General features: G+C 32.7%; 1 protein-coding gene across 1 annotated transcript in view; it reads left to right on the forward strand.

The window, feature by feature from the left end:
* The window catches only part of LOC306882463 (DNA nucleotidylexotransferase-like), a 116,917-nt gene extending 108,596 nt beyond the window's left edge, over nt 1-8,321 (forward strand). Inside the window, exon 10 of the mRNA XM_079437088.1 lies at nt 6,367-8,321. Within this exon, the coding sequence (XP_079293214.1) occupies nt 6,367-6,453 (87 nt within the window). The 3' untranslated portion in view covers nt 6,454-8,321. The remainder of the gene's footprint in view (nt 1-6,366) is intronic.
* The last annotated feature ends 11,260 nt before the right edge of the window (nt 8,322-19,581 follow it).

The following is a 19,581-nucleotide window of genomic DNA, read 5'->3' on the forward strand; positions in this document are numbered from 1 at the left end:
ACAAAAATAAGTCTCTGAATAAATTCTAAATTTTATTGCATGATTTAATATTTAAGATACTGCCCCTTTAAGTAGCTTTAATGTGTTTAGCTGCGTTATGTTAGTTTTTATAAAACATAAATTAGGGCTAAATTTAAGATTTATGAATGTGAATTGCGTTCAACATATGCATCAATTTAGATGACACAGTTTTAAGATAAACAACCTAATAAACTTAATGGGATGCATATTTATCAGTCATAAATACATAAAACAGGTCAGATTTCTGCAATCAAAAATCATTAGTTTTATTGATGATTTGAATTGATACTTTGATGTTATTTAATTATATTTTTATAATACACTTATAGCATGAATATGTTCAGTGTGAAAACAATTACATTTATTCAGATCAAAAGTATACAAACATAGTTAAAACATGACTAGATGTGGGGCAGAAAAGAAAGCAATTTTCTGTTAGTTAAAATGTATGAAATATCCGTCATTTTATTGGATCTCAAACATTTTTGTGACATTATTAATGCATATTGCACAGAATATACTCAATAGTGCCAACTTAAATACAATCATAACAATATAAAAACACAAAATAAACACACTCGATGAGATTTCCAAAGGCAAATACATGTGGTAAAACATCATGAAATTAGCTAGAAAAGCTCATCAGTTTGTGTAGTTTTAACCCTATGAAGCCTGACGTATGAAGCAGATTGTGTGTGACAGGTTTAAGTTCAGCCTTAGACCTCAAATATGATACATTGATTTATATGGTTCATTTAAATTAATGCATAAATTGTATTATTGAAAGAATAAAGCATTTTAAAACAGCCCCGCTCCGTGATTGGACAGGAGCGTTGAAGGCCGAAGGTCAGTGAGAGCTGATAACTGAGCAGACTATTCATGAGACTTTAATTAAATGTTTAAGGCCATGAATTTATTTAACACCGTTAATGCTTTTAGCTTTACTTAATGTGACATTAGACATCAGACAGAAGAGAACGACGGAGCACAGACGTCTGTGCAAATTCAACACAATAAACCTGCAAATGCTCCTCTCCTTTATCACTAAATGAAGGAGAGCGATCTTATTTGCAACTAATTTATTTATAAATTAAATCCTTTAACAAAGGATAAGTCATTTGCAGTCTTTGCATGAGGAGTTTAATTATCTATATAACACCATTGGTAAAGTTATGCTGTTAAGTTATAATTTAGTTTTGACTATAGAAGTCAATGTAATGTTATTAAGATAACGTCTGATGAATCAGTGATTTTAATATAATTAAATGCTTGTGATTTATGTGTTGCTTTGAAAAAGTTGATTTCTGAATGACTTACAATGACAAAACATGGTGTTATGGCATCTATCACCTTGCAAAAAAAAATATAATATAATTAATATAAATCAATATAAATCAATAAATAATATAAATGGAATATGATATAGAATAATATAATATAATAATATAAAACAAGTCTATATAAATAAGTATTTTATGTAAATTAAAAAATAATTTCAGCTATATAAGGCAATGTTTCTCATTTTAATTTAGCTCAGTTTATCGTCATGCCCTAAATTAACTAAAATTGAAGCTAAATAAAAATGAATATAAACTTAAAATGACAAAAATACACAACAAAATGACTATAACTAAAATTAAAGTGAAAAGAGAAAATTATAAAATAAAATCTAATTCAAAATTTTAACAAAATCTATAACAGTGATGATACTAAAATATCACTGCAAAAATAAAATTAAAATTATAAAATTATAACTTATAAATGATAAAATTATAAATAGTTTTTAAAACCTTTAAAAAACGTTTTTGTTACTTGAAATAAAACAAATGTTAATGGAAATAATGCCAAGGCAACATTTCTCATTTTAATTTAGTTTAACATGATGTAATAGTTAACTAAAACTGAAATAAAAAATTAATAAAAATTATATAAAAATATATTAAAAACAAAAACTACTTAAAGGGACAAAAACATGCAACAAAAGCAAAAATATTAATAAAAACTCTAATTGCGTATTAATGATACTAAAATAACACTGCTAAAATTAAAATGAAAACTAAAACTGAAGCTAAAAAACTAAAATTTAATTAGTTAAAATTAAAGTGAAAAGAGGAAATCAATTCAAAAACTGCAATAGCATATAATAAAATGGCAAATTACTTAAACTGTAAATAAAACTGAAAACATAAAAATAAAATCTGATATCCCTGCTATATCCTTCAAACTTTCACAATCAATTAATTTGGTACTTGTAATTATTCCTGAAATTTACTAGCACTGAACATTGTTTCTACAGCATTAGTTTTTTCACTGCAGCAGTTCCAGATGAAAGCAGTTTTATTTCTGCAGTGAAAGGCAGCCGCTGGGGTCCGTCTTCTCGGCCGTATGCGATCTGTGTTCTTACACTGACTGTGTGGGAGTGCTTCTGACTGCACTGCATCTGCTGCTCACATTTAAACACTATTACAGCAGAGAAACGCTCCGACACACAAAGCTGTGACAAGTATATTAATAACTGCATGTGGCTGCAGCCTCTAGATCTGTGTGACCATAAGCACACACACACGATCTCTCTCAATGTAATGGCAGCAAAAAAAATTTAAAATTGAAAAATGATCTCCATTCATGCAGCACGAGGCAGTCTTGTGTAGATTTGGAAATCGAAAGGAATTTGTTATAATTTATTACAAATATGCTAAACAAAAACAATAGCCAATAGTCTACTTTTGGGCCCTATCTTTAACTGTTTATGTAGGCTTATATAATATTTGGCATATATATATTTTTATATAAGCCATTTATTTTGGCTACTATGAATTCAATAGCCAAAAATATAAATTCTGTCAATATTTGTTCAACTTCATGTCATTCCAGACTTGCTTCTGACTTATGACTCTCTTCTTTGAAACCCAAAATATATTTTGAAAGCTGTTTTTGTCCATGTAATGAAAGTCGTGTTGATTGGCTTCCAACATTTTCAAAATATCAGCTTTTGTGTTTCACAGCAGAAAGAGTCAAATATGTATTAGGAAACACGAGGGTGGGTAAATTATCATTTTAATTTTTTAGTGAAATATGTCTTTAATTGCACATTGGATTTTTGATTTATTTCTCAAAACTGGCTCGAAAGAATCATTAGCTTGATACATTTTAAAAGCAAACAATCTGCAGAATGTGCTTTAGTGGTTGAATGTCATATGAATTTCAAATTTTGATTCTGCTTCCTTGCATTCAAATTTCTACTGCAATTCTACATCCTGTTTGCTACAGTACTTTAGTTCAAATTCAGAGTTAAGTTATATTTCAGGGAAAACACTCCATGAATGATGTGTAAATGATGTAAAGTTTTGATAACGTTATTAAAGACCAGATAACTTTGAATGAATGATTCATTAATGCTACTGAACGTAAACTATATATATATATATAAAAAATTGAGTAAACTTAAAAATTTCAGGCAACCAGCTTCAGCAGCTTTTTAGTTCTCTCAACTTTTTGTTGTATAAACTTAAAACAAGAAGTTAAGAAAACTCAAAAATCTGCTCGAGCTGGTTGCCTTAAATCTTTTTTTTTTTTTACAGTGTAGAGGACCACAGTGGAAACAAGTCTATAGCCCTTTTTTGTGTACTTTATCCTTGCCTGAATGCTCTCTGTTAGTCGGGAAGCTGTTGTGTTGGTTAAACAATGACAGAAAGCACAGTAGAGTAGAGTGTTTGTGAAACCTATTAGTAATTATTATGAAACGAGACACTTGTATTTGAAGGAGACGAGCACATCTGCACTTTTAGTTTTGTCATAAACACGGGATGATATGCACACATCAGCAGCACTTCATTTACTCAAGAGACCAGTGAGCATCATAACAGAATAATGGCCAGCTAGACGCCGTTTCATTAATACTGAATTACGCCACTTAAATGCTAAATAAACCAGTGGCACTGAATGAAATGCATATTAAAGCTTTAAAGTGATGGTATTTTTGAATAAGGCCAGGCTGATGTGTTTGTATATGAGCATTAGCTGCAGATCAGTCTTCTGGATGTGTTTGTATGCTGTAATTAATGTGGAGCTCGTCCCGTATGGAGTATCTGAGGGATTGTGGGGATTGAAGGGAACAGGCTTAGTTTGGCGTGTGGGATCAAGAGTGATTTGAGCCCGTCCAACGCTTCCTGATACTCTCTCAGTGGGGAGAAATGTTTATATGCACGCTGCCAGATTTTATCAAAAATGGTTGAATGGAGCACAAAATTTTGTGTTTTGGAAAATTATACTTTATGCTTGCCAAAACCAGTTTGCAAAAGTTTGGATGTGTCATGTGTTAGTTATACTCCCACAGTTACAGAAACAGGCAGACGCACATAAATAGCTCAACACTGTGCTCTTGATTTTTCAAGCACAGGATACATTAAATTGATCAAACGTGACAGCAAAACATTTCTATTTCAAATAAAGTCTGTTCTGTTCAACTTTCTAGTCATCTGTGAATCCTGAAAAATAAAACGTAGCACAATTTCCACAAAAATATTGTGCAGCACAACTGTTTTCAACATTGATAATAATCAGAAATGTTTCTTGAGCAGCAAATATTATATTATAAATATTATAATGATTTCTGAAGATCATGTGACACTGAAGACTGGAGTAATGATGCTGGAAATACAGCTTTTCATCACAGGAATAAATGTTTTACCATATGTGACCCTGGAGTGATTAATCGTTTGACAGCACTAGTCAAAACTACAAGTCACATGACTCTCTGGCTCCACCCTCCCTCATTTGCATTGCAAATAATGATGTGGGAAGTTATACTGGAGAGCTGGAGCTCATCTTTCCACCTGGTTTGTGCCGCAGCCTGTCGCTCCTGCTAAATGTGCTCACATGCTTTCTATTTCCTCTGCCTCACTCTGACAAGTTAGTTTCAGTTTAGCACTTCCAGAGCTCACAGCTTCCTTTCCTCTGCTGCGGTGAGTCAGACTCGCCTCTCCAGCCGAGATATTCACCGTCTCATGACATCAGGCCCTGAGCACATGCGCACCTTCTCCCGAGCTCATCAGTTATGACATCTAGAATGACTTTGTCCCCTAACAGCGTCTGTGGCAAGGTCAGGAGGGTTTGTTAATGCGCCGCACCGATCCGGTTCGCACTATAAGAGGTGAATGCTGGTGAACCCGGGGAACATCAGTAAGAGCTTGTGCATGAAGATGTTCTCAGAACGTTCTGGCAAGCTTCTCTTAAAGATATGAACAGATGTTCTTCCAGTAACATTAATAGAATTTTCGGTCTTGAATCTGGTCTTCAGTAACATTCTCAAAATGTTAGCCCAAAAACATAATTCATACATCGTTTATGTTTTTTCTTCCTGAAACGTTTTAGTTGGACATTCATCAAATTTATTAATTTTTTTTTAATCTAGGAACTCGTTGCAAAGAAAGAACAAAAGTCATACATGATTGGGATATATATATACATATTATATATATATATATATATATTAGGGGTGGCACGGTACGCAGATGTCATGGTTCGGTACGTACCTCGGTTCGGGGGTCACGGTTCGATACGATTTCGGTACAACAGAAAAAAAAGAAATCTATGCTCAGTTTCTTTTCATTTATTTTGAACAGACAGTGGTGCAAATTACAATTTTTTCCACCTAGATGTGAAAATACTAAATATTCTTACATGTTATAGATATAAAATCTGTTTTGTTTTCATTGTGAGTGTACACAAATAAAAGCAGACCTTTATACAGTGATTATTAATAAGACAATAAGCTTTCAAAGCTAGTTTGCTATTGCTAGCCTTTCTGAAATCTCCTACCCTACCTTTAATTCCATGTGTGAAATTTACTTGCAAAATTTAAATGCAAAACCATGCAATAAAACAATTAAGAACAATAGAATAATTGCTTGTTTTTTAGTGCACCAAAATAAAGGACCTTTGACATTTTGTTGATAATTGTATTTATTTTGCCATCCTAACTCTGCACAGTTATATGGTTAATTGCATTTTATTCCTGGCATTCAGCATTGTTTTTCCCTGCTGCCTGTGACCCGATGTTTGTTTCTGACCCTTCAGTTGAGATGCTCTGCTTTAGAGAACATTTAGAGACAATCATCTGTGAGACTCGATGTAAACACAGAGGATCCAGCAGTCTGAAACAATCACATGTACTGACCTTTAAATGTGTAATAACATGGCTGCAGCAATTCCTCATCCTCTCACAGTCTCTCTGTTGAATCATTCGTCAAGTCCAGAGAGTTTCCTCACATGCTGCTGCCTCTGTTCATTTCTCAGACAGCGGAAATCACACAAGCTCACCCTTCCCTCTCTGTCTCTCTCCAGAATACCTTCTTGCCTGCTAGCACGGAAGAGGACATCTTTGCCCACTTGGGTTTAGAGTATATTGAACCTTGGCAACGAAATGCCTAGTTTCAGTCTCTGCTCTGTGAAGCCTGCTGATGATCTGGACAGATTCAACACCCTCGACATGACGCTGATGCTGATTCACGCTCAAATATCCGCAGTCTGATTTCTCCAGCCAGTGTGAGCATTATTGATAGTTAATGGAGTTCTGTTTTCTTTTTCAAATGCACATACAGTGACACCCAAAAGTATTTGGACACTTTAAAATGTCTAAATGTCCATGCAGTAGACCGAACCCCAAGTTTTGAACCATAGTGTATGTCCAATTATTAAAATGTAAAATGGTTTGCAAAATTAACTTTAAGCTGTTGTTTTTTTATTATTATTATTATTATTTTCATTTGATTAAATGATTATTATACAATGTTTCCTTCTCTTAGTTTCTCAGACATTAGTTAGATGTTACTTCAGAACAGCTTTGTTTAGTTTTTTTTCAATAGACGCTTTGAACATTAGTGAATGTTAACAAATGTTCTTCTATATAATTGAACATTTGTTTAAAGTTATCTGGTCTCTAAATGTTATTAATACATCGTTTATGGAACGTTTAAAAATAATTTGTTGGCCATTCGTTGGACAGTTTCACATGGTTTAGAGAACATTCAAAAGTAACATTCCCTTAATGTTGTCTTTAGCATTCACAACCAAGAAGAAAAAGCTTTTTAACAGTAAAAAGACAATCATCTATCATTTAAAAAAAAGTTATTATAGTGTCAAATGGTTGAGAGAACATTCAAAAGTAACATTCCAATAATGTTTGTAAAATAACAAAATGTAACGCTAGCTTAATGTTCTTTTTTATGTTCATATATTCAAGAAAAATATTAGAGCATTTAAAAACGTTAAATATTTTTTTAATAGGAACATTAACCAAACATTCTTATAACATATTCATATACATGTTGTGATATTTAAACACTGTGAGATTTTATCCCATGCAGACCTCTTCATCCTGTTTGTTTGTGACTCGAGCGAAACCCGTGATGTCTTGAGGAAGATCATAAGGTCTAGATCTTCCTATTTAAGGATCTTTAAGTAGAACAGCTCAGGCGTTTCCAGGACTCGACCCGAGGGCCTCTCTTTTTATCTCTGACCCTTTCCGAAACGCCAAAGCAGAAGCGCAGAGAACCGGACTGAACCGGCTCCAGCATTCAAACTGGGTTAGCTACTGTTGTGTTGGCGTTAAATTACTTTACATTGGATTTTACGGCCCACAGCAACGCCACAATTCCCATCAGGCTCTGCTGTGCTGCACTTTCTGAGTTATCTTCAGTAACAAAAGCTTTATTAAATTCTGACTTGGCTAATTCCAACAATAGCTGTGATCCAAAGCCAAGTGAGACACACTTTAAAATCTAAATTCACTCTGTTTACTTTTCATAATACATCTCTGGACCTATTGTGTGTGGTTTGAGTCCAAAGAAGAAAAGTTTTATGCAACTTCTCAGCATCATCAATTCATTAACTAATATTAAGTTCACTTACCACGTAAAAAATTTTGGTTAAAAAAACAAACAAAAAACTGAATATTACACTAATATTTTTACCCAAAATATATGTTATTTGAACGTTTTTCCCCCATATTCTATGAATGTTAAAAATGTCCAGTTTTCTTGTTGTAATTGAAGTTATTTAAATGTTACAAAAACATTCTAAATATAATTTTATTTGAATAATTTTTAATATTTTAAGAATGTTAAAACATCCAGTTTTCTTGACGTAATTATTACATTATTTAAAGGTTGCAAAAAGTTACTTACAACATTCTACTAACTTTATTTGCACCCAAAATATAACTTTTTTGAAAGTTTATCTAAGAACGTTTAACTGTCCAGTTATTTGTTCCAAGAATACAATGTCATTTGTACTTTTGTAAAAAAAATAAAGAAAAAATCTAAGAATCTTAGAAAGTTAAAGTTGACAGAAATGTTTCTCACAACATTCTACTAACTTTATTTGTACCCAAAATGTAATTTTATTTGAATCTTTTAATATTCTAATAACATTAAAATATCCAGTTTTCTTGTCGTAATTAGAAAGTTATTTACAGGTTACAAAAAATGTTTAACATTATAAATATAACATTATTTGAACGTTCTAACATTATAGAATGTCCAGTTTTTTGTTGTTTTTATAACGCTATTTAAAGGTTACAAACATGTTTTTTACAACATTCTACTTACACTATTTGATATTTGGAAAAATTTATTTAAACTCTTTTATTTGAATGTTTATTCAAAAATGGTAAAAAAATGTACTCAGAAAGTTTTAAAGTTCACAAAAACGTTTCTTACAACATTCTACTAACTGTATTAGTACACAACATGTAACATTATTTGAACGGTTATTTTCAGAATGTTTAAATGCTTTCTTGTCACGATTAGAGCGTTAGTTAAAGGGGTCATATGACGTTGCTAAAAAGAACATTATTTTGTGAATTTGGTGTAATGCAATGTGTTTATGCGGTTTAAGGTTCAAAAACATTATTTCCCACATACTGTACATTATTGTTTATGCCCCGCCTTTCTGAAACGCGTCGATTTTTACAAAGCTCATCGTTCTGAGAAGCGAGACGGGCTCTGATTGGCCAGCTATCCAGTGCGTTGTGATTGGCCGAATACCTGAAGCATGTGATGGAAATGTTACACCCCTCACCGTATAGTGATGCTGTGTCTAGTCACGACGACACAAAAGCAATAAAATCCATTATATGTGCAAATGTGGCATTTGTTGAATCCAGTGGGAACATAGTTACTGATTATAATGACTTATACTGTCTTTTTACGCACAGTATTGCATCACGCCGCATAAACATTGCCACGTCTGCATTTGTGATCAGAGAAACGACAAATAACAAGCACTACTCTACACTGCTCAAAACTTGTGTTTGAATAGTCAGTGGCAAATTCTTTAAATAAGAAAACATACTTACAGGCTGTGAGTCAGAAGCGCCAGACTGTCCTTGCAAAGCTGGAATTGCCTCACTTTATAGAAATGGTCTTTGTGCACAGCTCTCCCAGGTTCAGGAAATAGTCCTACATAAAATGCGTTGCACACACTCTAATATTTGGGTTGAACTGTTCTGGAACAGTGTTGTAAATACAATTTAACCACTGATTTCTAGTTGTGTCCTCTTTTGTAAGCCCAAATAAAGTAGTTTCGCTCTCACAAAGAAACACAGCGTCTCCAGGACATGGCTCCGGCGGCAGCAACAATACTACAGACAGAATAAAAATCACACCCTCTTTCTTTGCGTGAACATTTGGGCGGTGTTTTGCAAATCTTCCCACATCGTGACATAGACATGTGGGGGCGTGTTTAAATGAGCCGTTTTAGGGGGGCGTGGCAGAGTCTTAACTTTTATAAATAATACCTCTTTGGTTTTGAGACTTTAGTCTTTGCAACTTCAGGGATTTTATCTATGCACAAACAGCTTGTAACACTCCAAAGAGAAAAGAGAACTTGAAATCGTATCATATGACCCCTTTAAAGGTTACAAAAATGGTTCTTGGAACATTTCGGTAAAAATAACAGAGACTGTTGATCTCAGAACATTATGAGAACATATATCAAACATTAATAAAGTTATAACAACTTTCCATAAACGTTACTTTATATAACTATAACTATTTAAAAACGTTCCCTGTTAGCGGAGTTCTTTGTCTGGTTGCTTTGCAGGATTTTTTTAAATGCCTTCGGAAACAGTTTGCCATTGCAGGAATTACCTATTAAGATTTTCTGCTTTTATTCTTGCTTTTTTTGTGATTTTGCTTTGTTTGAAGAGTCTTGTATTATGAAGCTGGTTTGAAAGAAAGTCTTGGACAAGCAGGATTGTGTTCATGAGCTAATCTGAAGTATGTGTGTGAGCAAATGGATCTGATTATCATCTGGACACCGTTCTGTGTTGATTCGGCTGGCGGTGATTTTGCATATTTGATTTGAAAATGTATTTGTCTTGAAAATGATCTGAGCTGTAGCTTACCAAATGCTTTTGAAGTCCCAGTGTGTTTATGAGCTTTAATATTGTATTCTGCAATCATTCGAATGAGTTCTCAGCCAAAGAAAGAAAAGTTTTAATAAAAGTTGGTTTTTGAATATGCTTTCGGCGCATTCGAACTTTAAAATGCTCAATGTGCTGACATTAAAGTTCTGCTCTGTTCTTTCCGTCTGTCTGTTTTTAATAAAAGACACTTTGCTTGAAGCAAGAATCCTTACAGTCTTTAAGGGATGGTTCACCTAAAATTAACTTTCTGTCATCATTTACTCGTCCTCATGTTGTTTAAACCTTTGTGACAGAGATGTTTAGCAAAATCTAATCTACTGATCCACTATGCTTTGTTCTTAATACATTGAGACAGGGGATGAATAGCAAAATCTTCATAATACACTTTATTGTAACTATATTACAATAATTGTAATAAATATATTATTTAATATTTTTTTAATAATAAATAATATAATAAATATTGAACTACACTATATTATTACTATGCTAACATTTATTTTAATAATTACATTGTTAATAATTATTAAATAATTTCAGAATTTATTAATTTGAATTACTATGTATTTAATTTATTATTAAATGCATAGAGATAGTTTGCAAAATCTTCATTCTATATCTTCTCTTAATGTAATAATATTCATTTTAATAATTATATAATAAATGTATCAATTATTAAATAAGTATTAATGTAATAATTACTAAATAACAAAACCTAATAATTATTTATTAATTTTAATAGCTGTTGTTATAATAACTTTTATATAATTGTTTGCAAAATCTTCATACTATGCTTTATTCTTAATATATTAATATTAATTTTAATAAAGATATTATTTAATAATTAATATTACCTTAATTATTAAATACTTTTTTAAAAACAAATTGAGTTATTTATTCATTTTAATCATTGTGTATCATTTTATTTTATTTATTATTCATTCTCATAGCTATTAATAAATAAATATAAATATAATTGATTTTAAGTATTATTTTTAAGCAGTCTTTTGAAGTCGTCTGATAAATTAAAAAAAATTGAATTATCTGTTCTCTGATAATATCGTACATCTCAACTTTCACTTCAATTTGCTTATATTTAAATAATTAATGAAGCCATGCTGCAATAGCAAACCTCATTGGTTCTCCCGTGTTTAGTAACCAATCACAACATACCAAGTTTAAATATGCAAATTAATTTATCTGTTTGTTTTCTGAAGCAAATAAAGCAAATAAACGATGCTTATTTTAATTTTCACAGAGGAGATGCTTAGCATAATATGCTTTATTCTTACTATATTAATATTATTGATTTTTGTAATGATTTGAAGTTCTGTGATAAATTTGCATGAATTTAAGTTGCTTTTAAGTCTCTGATAATATTCCCATCGGCTGCAACTCTCAAATTTGCATATATTTGAATGTTTCATGAAGCCATGCTGCTATGCATACTTTACTAATAAACCAGACACTAACAATTTCTCCCAAAAATGTGCATTTGTGAGCATGTAAAGTGTTAATTCTGTGAAGTCACAAAAGCACAGAGGTACGGTGTTGAACATGAGCTTTCCGAGCCGGCTGTAGAGTTGGTCTGCGGCGTTCAGGCATGAAAGTCGACGGTTTCTTGAGTTTCTCTGTGAACTTCTGCTTTCTCCGAGTCCTCGGGGCCTTGCTGCTCACAGTCTGTGAAATGAGGTAATGCCTTTAAATAGCTGTGGCTCAGGGGTCGTCGTGGGGTTAAATGATCGACCCTGTATCAGCTCATTTACATATTCATGAGGATCCGTCGGTAAAGCAAACCGTCCGGAGGCCATGACCAGACAGAAAAGCTGGACAGACATCATATGCACGCTCACAAAACATTAGCATAATTATTATTCTTCACTGGTTTTGTTAAAAGCCTGCTGCTTATTAAACAGCAATTATATTTTTAATTGTCATTTTGTGTGTTAAATCCACCGCTGTCATTATCATCAGGAATCCAGAATGAACCAGTTCTTATTAAATGACATATAATTATTTCATATACATTTCAGGATGTGACTGCTTGTTTTCAGTGATATTTGAATTTAAGATATTTTTTCAGTATTTTCAGTGTTCATTTTAATTTTGCCATGTCCTTTTGATTTTTTTAAATATTTATTTTTAGCTTTAATTTGTTGTTTTTTAGTAATTGTAGTACTTAAAACGTATTAAATTTAATTTATTTGACAAGGCAACATTTTTTGTAAAGTTTCCATTTAATGTTTTATTTTAAAATTAATATTAATGTTGTTTTACTTTAATTAACAGTCAAATAGTTTGTTTTAACTTGTAAAAAAAATACATATAAATATAAAAACATTTCAGAATGTGACTGCTTGTTTTCAATGTTATTTTAGTATAATTTCTTTACTATTATGCTATTTATTCATATTTAGAATTTAAGTCATTTTAATATTGTAATGTAAATAATTTTTCTTTGTCTTTTTCATTTTCATTATTATTATTTTTAAATATATATATTTAGCTTAAATTTATTTAAGCTTTACTATTAGTCATTTTTATTACTTCGACTTAAACTTATTTTATTTCTAGTTAATTTATTTCTGGTAATTTTACTACAATATGTGCCTTTTCTAATTTTTTATTATTACTATTTTTTTATATTTCTGTTTAGCTCCAATTTAGTAATTTTAGGACTTCAGCTTAAAATACGATTATTTCACGTTTTCATTTAGGTTTTTTAAGTTTAATTCTTGCATCTGGTAATTTGAGTGCAACTTCATTTCAATTAACAAAAAGCCATTTTGAATAGTTTAATTTTTTTCCCTTTAAATAAATTTAAAAACTCACAGATTGAGTTTAACTTGTAAACCCAGAACATTTCTTTTGAAGAACAATTGTTTCTAATCATGTTTTTTATATGAAAAATTCCCCATTATTGTAATTTCCTACTATCAACAGGAAGCTGTCAGAAATGAAAGAATTGTGAGTAAAAGAGTTCTCATACATCATTATACCGAGAGCTGAAAATCTGACAGAATTAATCACAATGTGACAATAGGAAATCAAACGGTGCAGCCGCAGCAGTCTCGCTGGTTTAATAGAGTAATCTGACAGAAAAGCCTTCTCTCTCAGTTGGGCTGAAGCTCAGTGAGGCGCTTGGCTCTCGTCTGTCCTGTGAAGCGGTCTCTGATGGTTCAGTGACGGTGATGACAGGAAGTGAGGATCCACACTGACCTTAATCTGTCTGCAGCTTCCTGTGACTCTGATACGCCTCGGCTAATAAATCACTGTCCAGCACTGTAACACACTGTAACACACTCATTCAGACGCGCCAATAACAGACTAATCATTGGATGCTCACGTTTATAAAACCTCCATTCCTAGTAACTCATAGTAACGTCTGTATATTTGGAGAAAATGACATATTACCTGTATGTATCATGGTATATTTGATCATATAGGGCAGTTGATGATCTGAAACATTAAAGTGTGACAAAAATGCAAAAAAATCAGGAAGGGGTCCAACACTTTTTCACACCACTGTACATAAACACTGCCGCTCAAAAGTTTGGGATCAGTACGATTTTTAATGTTTTTTAAAGCAGAGTCTTCTGCTCATCAAGGCTGTATTTATTCGATCAAAACTACAGAAAAAAAACAGTAATATTGTGAAATCTTATTGCAATTTCTAATATTGGTTTCCTATTTTAATATACTTTAAAATATAATTTATTTCTGTGATCTGCAGCTGTATTTTCAGCATCATTACTCCAGTCTTCAGTGTCACATGATCTTCAGAAATCATTCTAATATACTGATTTATTATGAGTGTTCAAACTGTTGTGCTGCTTCATATGGTTTTTTGTGATACTTTTTTGTTTGATTCTTTGGTGAATACAAAGTTAAAAAGATCAGCATTTGTTCAAAATAGAAATATTTTCTAACAATATGTCTTCACTATGACTTTTTATTCATTTAACACATCCCTCCTGAATAAAAGTAATAATTTCTTTAAAAAAGAAAGAAAGAAAAAATGTACTGACCCCAAACTTTTGAATAGCATTGTATATTGTAACACACAATTTATATTTTAAATAAATATGCCTTCCGAGAGCAAGCATACGCAGTGACAAACGCTCACAAAGCGGGCAGTCAGCTCCCTCGAGAACTGACCACACACGGACTGTGTGTATCCCCAGCAGATATGTAAGGTTTGCAGGGAGGAACATACAGCCTGTAATGAGATCTGCTCTCGCCCAAGTGCTTGCACACATTGTGGAGCTTATTTCAAGTGATTGTGCTTACGGACAAACAACACTAAATAAGACTCTCAACACAGATCGACAGACACACACACACACACAGAGTAGCGGCTGCTGAATGACAAAAAGCAAACGCCGGTTCCACCGCCCGTGCTTTTATGCTTCCTGGACGATTACATCACCCGCCCGTGACGTCTCGCCCTTCCATTGGACAGATTACACACGTGACTCAGAGCGCGGTCACGCTGGAGACATTCCCCTAGCGTTTCGACGCAGCTCCAGTTCCATGAAGGGAACCTATATAGACATTTTTTTTAAATTATGGAAAATGACAAAAACATGACAAAATTGCCAAAAAATAATGAAAAAAACAATATAGACATTAAAAAATAAAAATGACAAAATTAAAAAAAAATAAACTGAAATAAAAATTAATAAAGCTAAATAGCCATATAAAAACTACTATTTAAACTATTTAAATTTTAACTACAAACAGAAAATAAAAACTATAACTGTATCTCAATGATACTAAAATAACACCAGAGGAAGTATATTAGAGTAACATGCTTTACAACCCTTAAAAATACTTTAGCAATATGGTACAGTGATGGCAATGCTATGGTATGCTATACATTTAAAATATACTGTGGTGCTGAAATTTATGAGTATATATTTACCTGAAGTTAATATATACTATGAACACAATACTGTTGCATGGTACTTTTTCAACCCAATCTCATGAAAGTGTGTATAAATAAAAACAAAAACTTGTGGTATTGATACGCAAAAATGGACTTTGGCGTGTACATGCTACGCAATGGGTAGGATTAGGGTTGTGGGGTAGATGCGTACCATATCTACATGAAAACTGCATATCATATGCACATCATATGCATGCAAAAACTGCGTATTATATGCACGCCAAAGTTCATTTTTGGGTACAAATACAAGTTTTTGTTTTTATTTGGTGTATTTTCATGAGACTGGGCTCATTTTTTGGGGTTTTTTTTTGTAAGTGTTGTTAATACAGTGGTATATTTTGAGGTAAGAGTATGTACTGAGGCGTTGTTTCTGACCAATCAGCTTGTTCCTCTCCGGCTCTGGTTTTACATTCATGTCTGTGGCCTGGATGTGCTCTGTGCTCAGCAGATGGTCCGGTGTCCTGACAGACGAGCGGGTCGAGTCTCGCGGGACGGAGAGCCTCCATTAGCTCACAGCGCACTGAACTCAGGTCAGTGTGGAGCCAAACTCAATACAATTAAAGATAACTGCGGCCCGCCGAGGATCTGACCGTATCAGTGCATTAACATTCACCGACGAGCCTCCTCTCAGTCCTGCAGGAGAAGCTGCTCGAGCCTGCATTCATCATGCTTTATCAAAGCATTACAGCCTGTAATAAACTTTATCATGCATTACATGAACTAATTGTAATCACAGTTAATGCACTATAATACTGATTTGTTTTGCACATTTAGAGAGTATAATGCATTAAAGCACATAACAAACAAGCAATTTAATGTGTAATGAATCTGCAAATATTATAATGCATTTTAAATTTGTTTACAATTATTTATGAAAAGTTATAATGCTTTGTAATGGATATTATGAATACCTTTATGATGCATTATATATAAAGGCTTCAAGTGTTGCCTAAAATTTAATTAGTACTGTTAATATCGATGATATAATTATGCTTATAAATCAACAGTGTTATTTTTAACTAAAACTAAAAATCATTAAAATAACTAATAAAAATATAAATATTAGATGAAAACTTACATTTAAAAAACTTAAACTACAAATGTTGCATTTGCAACAAACTGTAATAAAACATGTTAAAAGTACTTAAACTAAAACTGAATGAAAAAAAATAAATGAAAGCAAAATAGAAACAAAAAAAGCACATAACAAAATTACTAAAACTTTAAATGATAAAAGCTCATTTAAAATATTAACAAATATTTTGATCGTTTGTATGTAGTTCATCAGTGTTTTTATTGTTAACTAAAACTGAAACAATTAAAAATATTTTTGTTAATTTAAATAAAATAAAATATAAATATTTGACGAAAAAAATTAGAAATGTTCAAATAAAATACTCTGTAATAAATATTTTCAAATTCGTAAACAAAGTTATATTTTACAAGAAACAACTATTTTAGTATTTTATACTTAAAGATTTCACATTTAATTCAGTGTTACTTTGTAATTATTTGTGAAATTTACAAGCAATTTCTGAGAGAAAACTGTTTCAAAGTAATTTAACTGAAAGAAAAATAAATAAAAGTTAAATAGAAACTGATAAAAATGACAAAAGCACATACAATTACTAAAACCTATACTAAAACGATCAAAGCTAATTTAAAATATTAACAAATATTATGACAGTGGATAAATAATACTAAAATATCACTGAAATACATTAAATTATTGAGTTTCTGTTGACAGCCAGACTTTATTGTCTATACTAACATTACTAAAAGGGTAAAAACGAATTTAAAATATTATAAATATATTATTAATGTAATATTTTCAATAAATTGTATAAGACATATATGATGATAGTGTATAAATAATACTAAAATAACACTGCAGTACATTAACTAATTCAGTTCCTGTCATCATTGGGTTATTTTCTCAGAGGAAACACCTGAGAGTCTCCCATTAAATCTCACTGATGTCTGAGAGAAACACTTGAGATGTTTCAAGCAGAAACTGGATCTCTGAAGCCGTTCTGCCACCTTATCCTGTAATCAAACGCACGTCCGTATGCGCGAGCGGATGAAATATATTAGCCATCTGATGGGTGTGTTTGGAATCTAATTGTGTGTAATGCGTCTCATTTCAGATGATGGATCAGATTTAATCTAAGGCTCGGTTGTAAAACAGTTTAATGCTGGTTGTGTCATTTGTTCCTGAAGCTTCTGTTCTCATGCACACAAATAAGAAGCTGCTGTAGCGTTTCTGCCCAAATCTATTTTTAGAGCGACTGGTCAGTGTGTGCAGTAAAGGAAAGAGAAGGAGACACACGGTACAGTAATGCTTTCAGACATTTGTGTATTTAGAACGGATAGCTTTAAATGAATGTGAATGTAAAGAAGGTTTTAGCATCACATCCTCAGCAATGGATGCTCTGCAGTGAATGGGTGCCGTCAGAATGAGAGTCCAAACAGCTGATAAAAACATCACAATAATCCACACCACTCCAGTCCATCAATTAACATCTGGAGAAGACAAAAGCTGAAACAAATCCACCATTAAGACATTTTGGACTTGATTCTGGCTAAAATACGAGTCCATAATCCATAATATTGCTTTCTCAGTTGGAAAAAATGGTCTGGTCTGAATCAGGAGAGAAATCTGCACAGATCAAGCAGCGTTTATAAGACAAAACAGCTCTTAACAAATATGTGGCTGGATTTTGATGTGAAAGACAACAGGAGACTTTTTCACTGGAGGAAGAGTTATGGATTTTAGCCGGAAGTGATGGTTTGAAGTTAAAAGCGTCTTAATGCTGGATTTGTTTCAGCTTGCGTCTTCTCCAGATGTTAACTGATGGACTGGAGTGGTGTGGATTATTGTGATGTTTTTATCAGCTGTTTGGACTCTCATTCTGACGGCACCCATTCACTGCAGAGCATCCATTGCTGAGGATGTGATGCTAAAACCTTCTTTACATTCACATTGATTTAAAGCTATCCGTTCTAAATACACAAATGTCTGAAAGCATTACTGTACCGTGTGTCTCATTCTCTGTTAAAAAAAAAGAAATTTAAGAAAGTTGTTTCAACTTTAAAAATTTTAAGTCAGCGGGGTAACAAATTATTTAGTTTAGTCAACTTGAAATTTTAAGTTACTCAATGTTAATTTAAGGGACGACTGGAATATTTTAGTTGACTAAACTAAAAATTTTAAATCAGCGGGGTAACAAATTATTTTAAGATGAAACTTTTTTTTTTTTTTTTTACAGTGATTACAGCAGTTATAGCTACAGCCCCCAAATTCGGCATTCAAGGAGTGCAGATATTTGTCCCAAACACAATGAAATATTTTACTTTTGTGAAACTTGCTTGTTTTACTCTGGTTGAGTCTGCGTGCTGCTTGATGACACACAATATTTCATAAATAGGCTTCTTATCACTGTAAAAAGTGATAAGTTGACTTAACTTAAAAAAATTAGGAAACCCGTTGCCTTAAAATTATTAAGTAATTAATAATAAAAAATGTATAAGTTATGTCAATTGTCACTTAACTCCAGTTCTCCACCGTCTCCACGCTCCACTGTTACCTCCGGATCCCCTGGAAAAGGAAAAAGGACATTCACACTCAGATAAGCCCCAAGAGACATTCCCATTCCCCGCCTGCTTACCTGGACATTCTGCTCATCTCATTCCCCTCTGCTGCTACTCAATAAACCTGTTGACTGTATTGCACTGACCTCTGAGTCCTGTGTCTGTCATGCATGTCTAATTCTTTGACTGCTAAAGTATCACAAAATAAATCTGATGATTATGCATTCATTCCCTATAAATAATTTAGTCTTTTGTTCTAGTTGATGTTTAATTCATTGTACAAACTGCAATGAAATTTCTGAAAACTGTGAAAGTGAGATACAGTGAGTGAATAAAGCACCATCTCATCTGTCCAGAGGAATCAGGACTGTCATGTTAGCATGTACATGATCAGAGCCTTCCAACTTCAAAATCTTCATCGTCAGCTGTCAGATCTTCTGCGACTGGGACGGCAGGCGATTAACACCTACGCCGGGAGCGAGCGTCATCCTGAAGGCTATGATTTACAGAGGCAGTGACATTTCGTCAGGCTTGATATGTCTCTTCAAATACGAGAGGGTCGGCAGCCCCACCTGCGGAGCCTCTTCAAATA

This window comes from Barbus barbus (genome assembly GCF_936440315.1).
Source record: "Barbus barbus genome assembly, chromosome: 16".
NCBI lineage: Eukaryota > Metazoa > Chordata > Actinopteri > Cypriniformes > Cyprinidae > Barbus > Barbus barbus.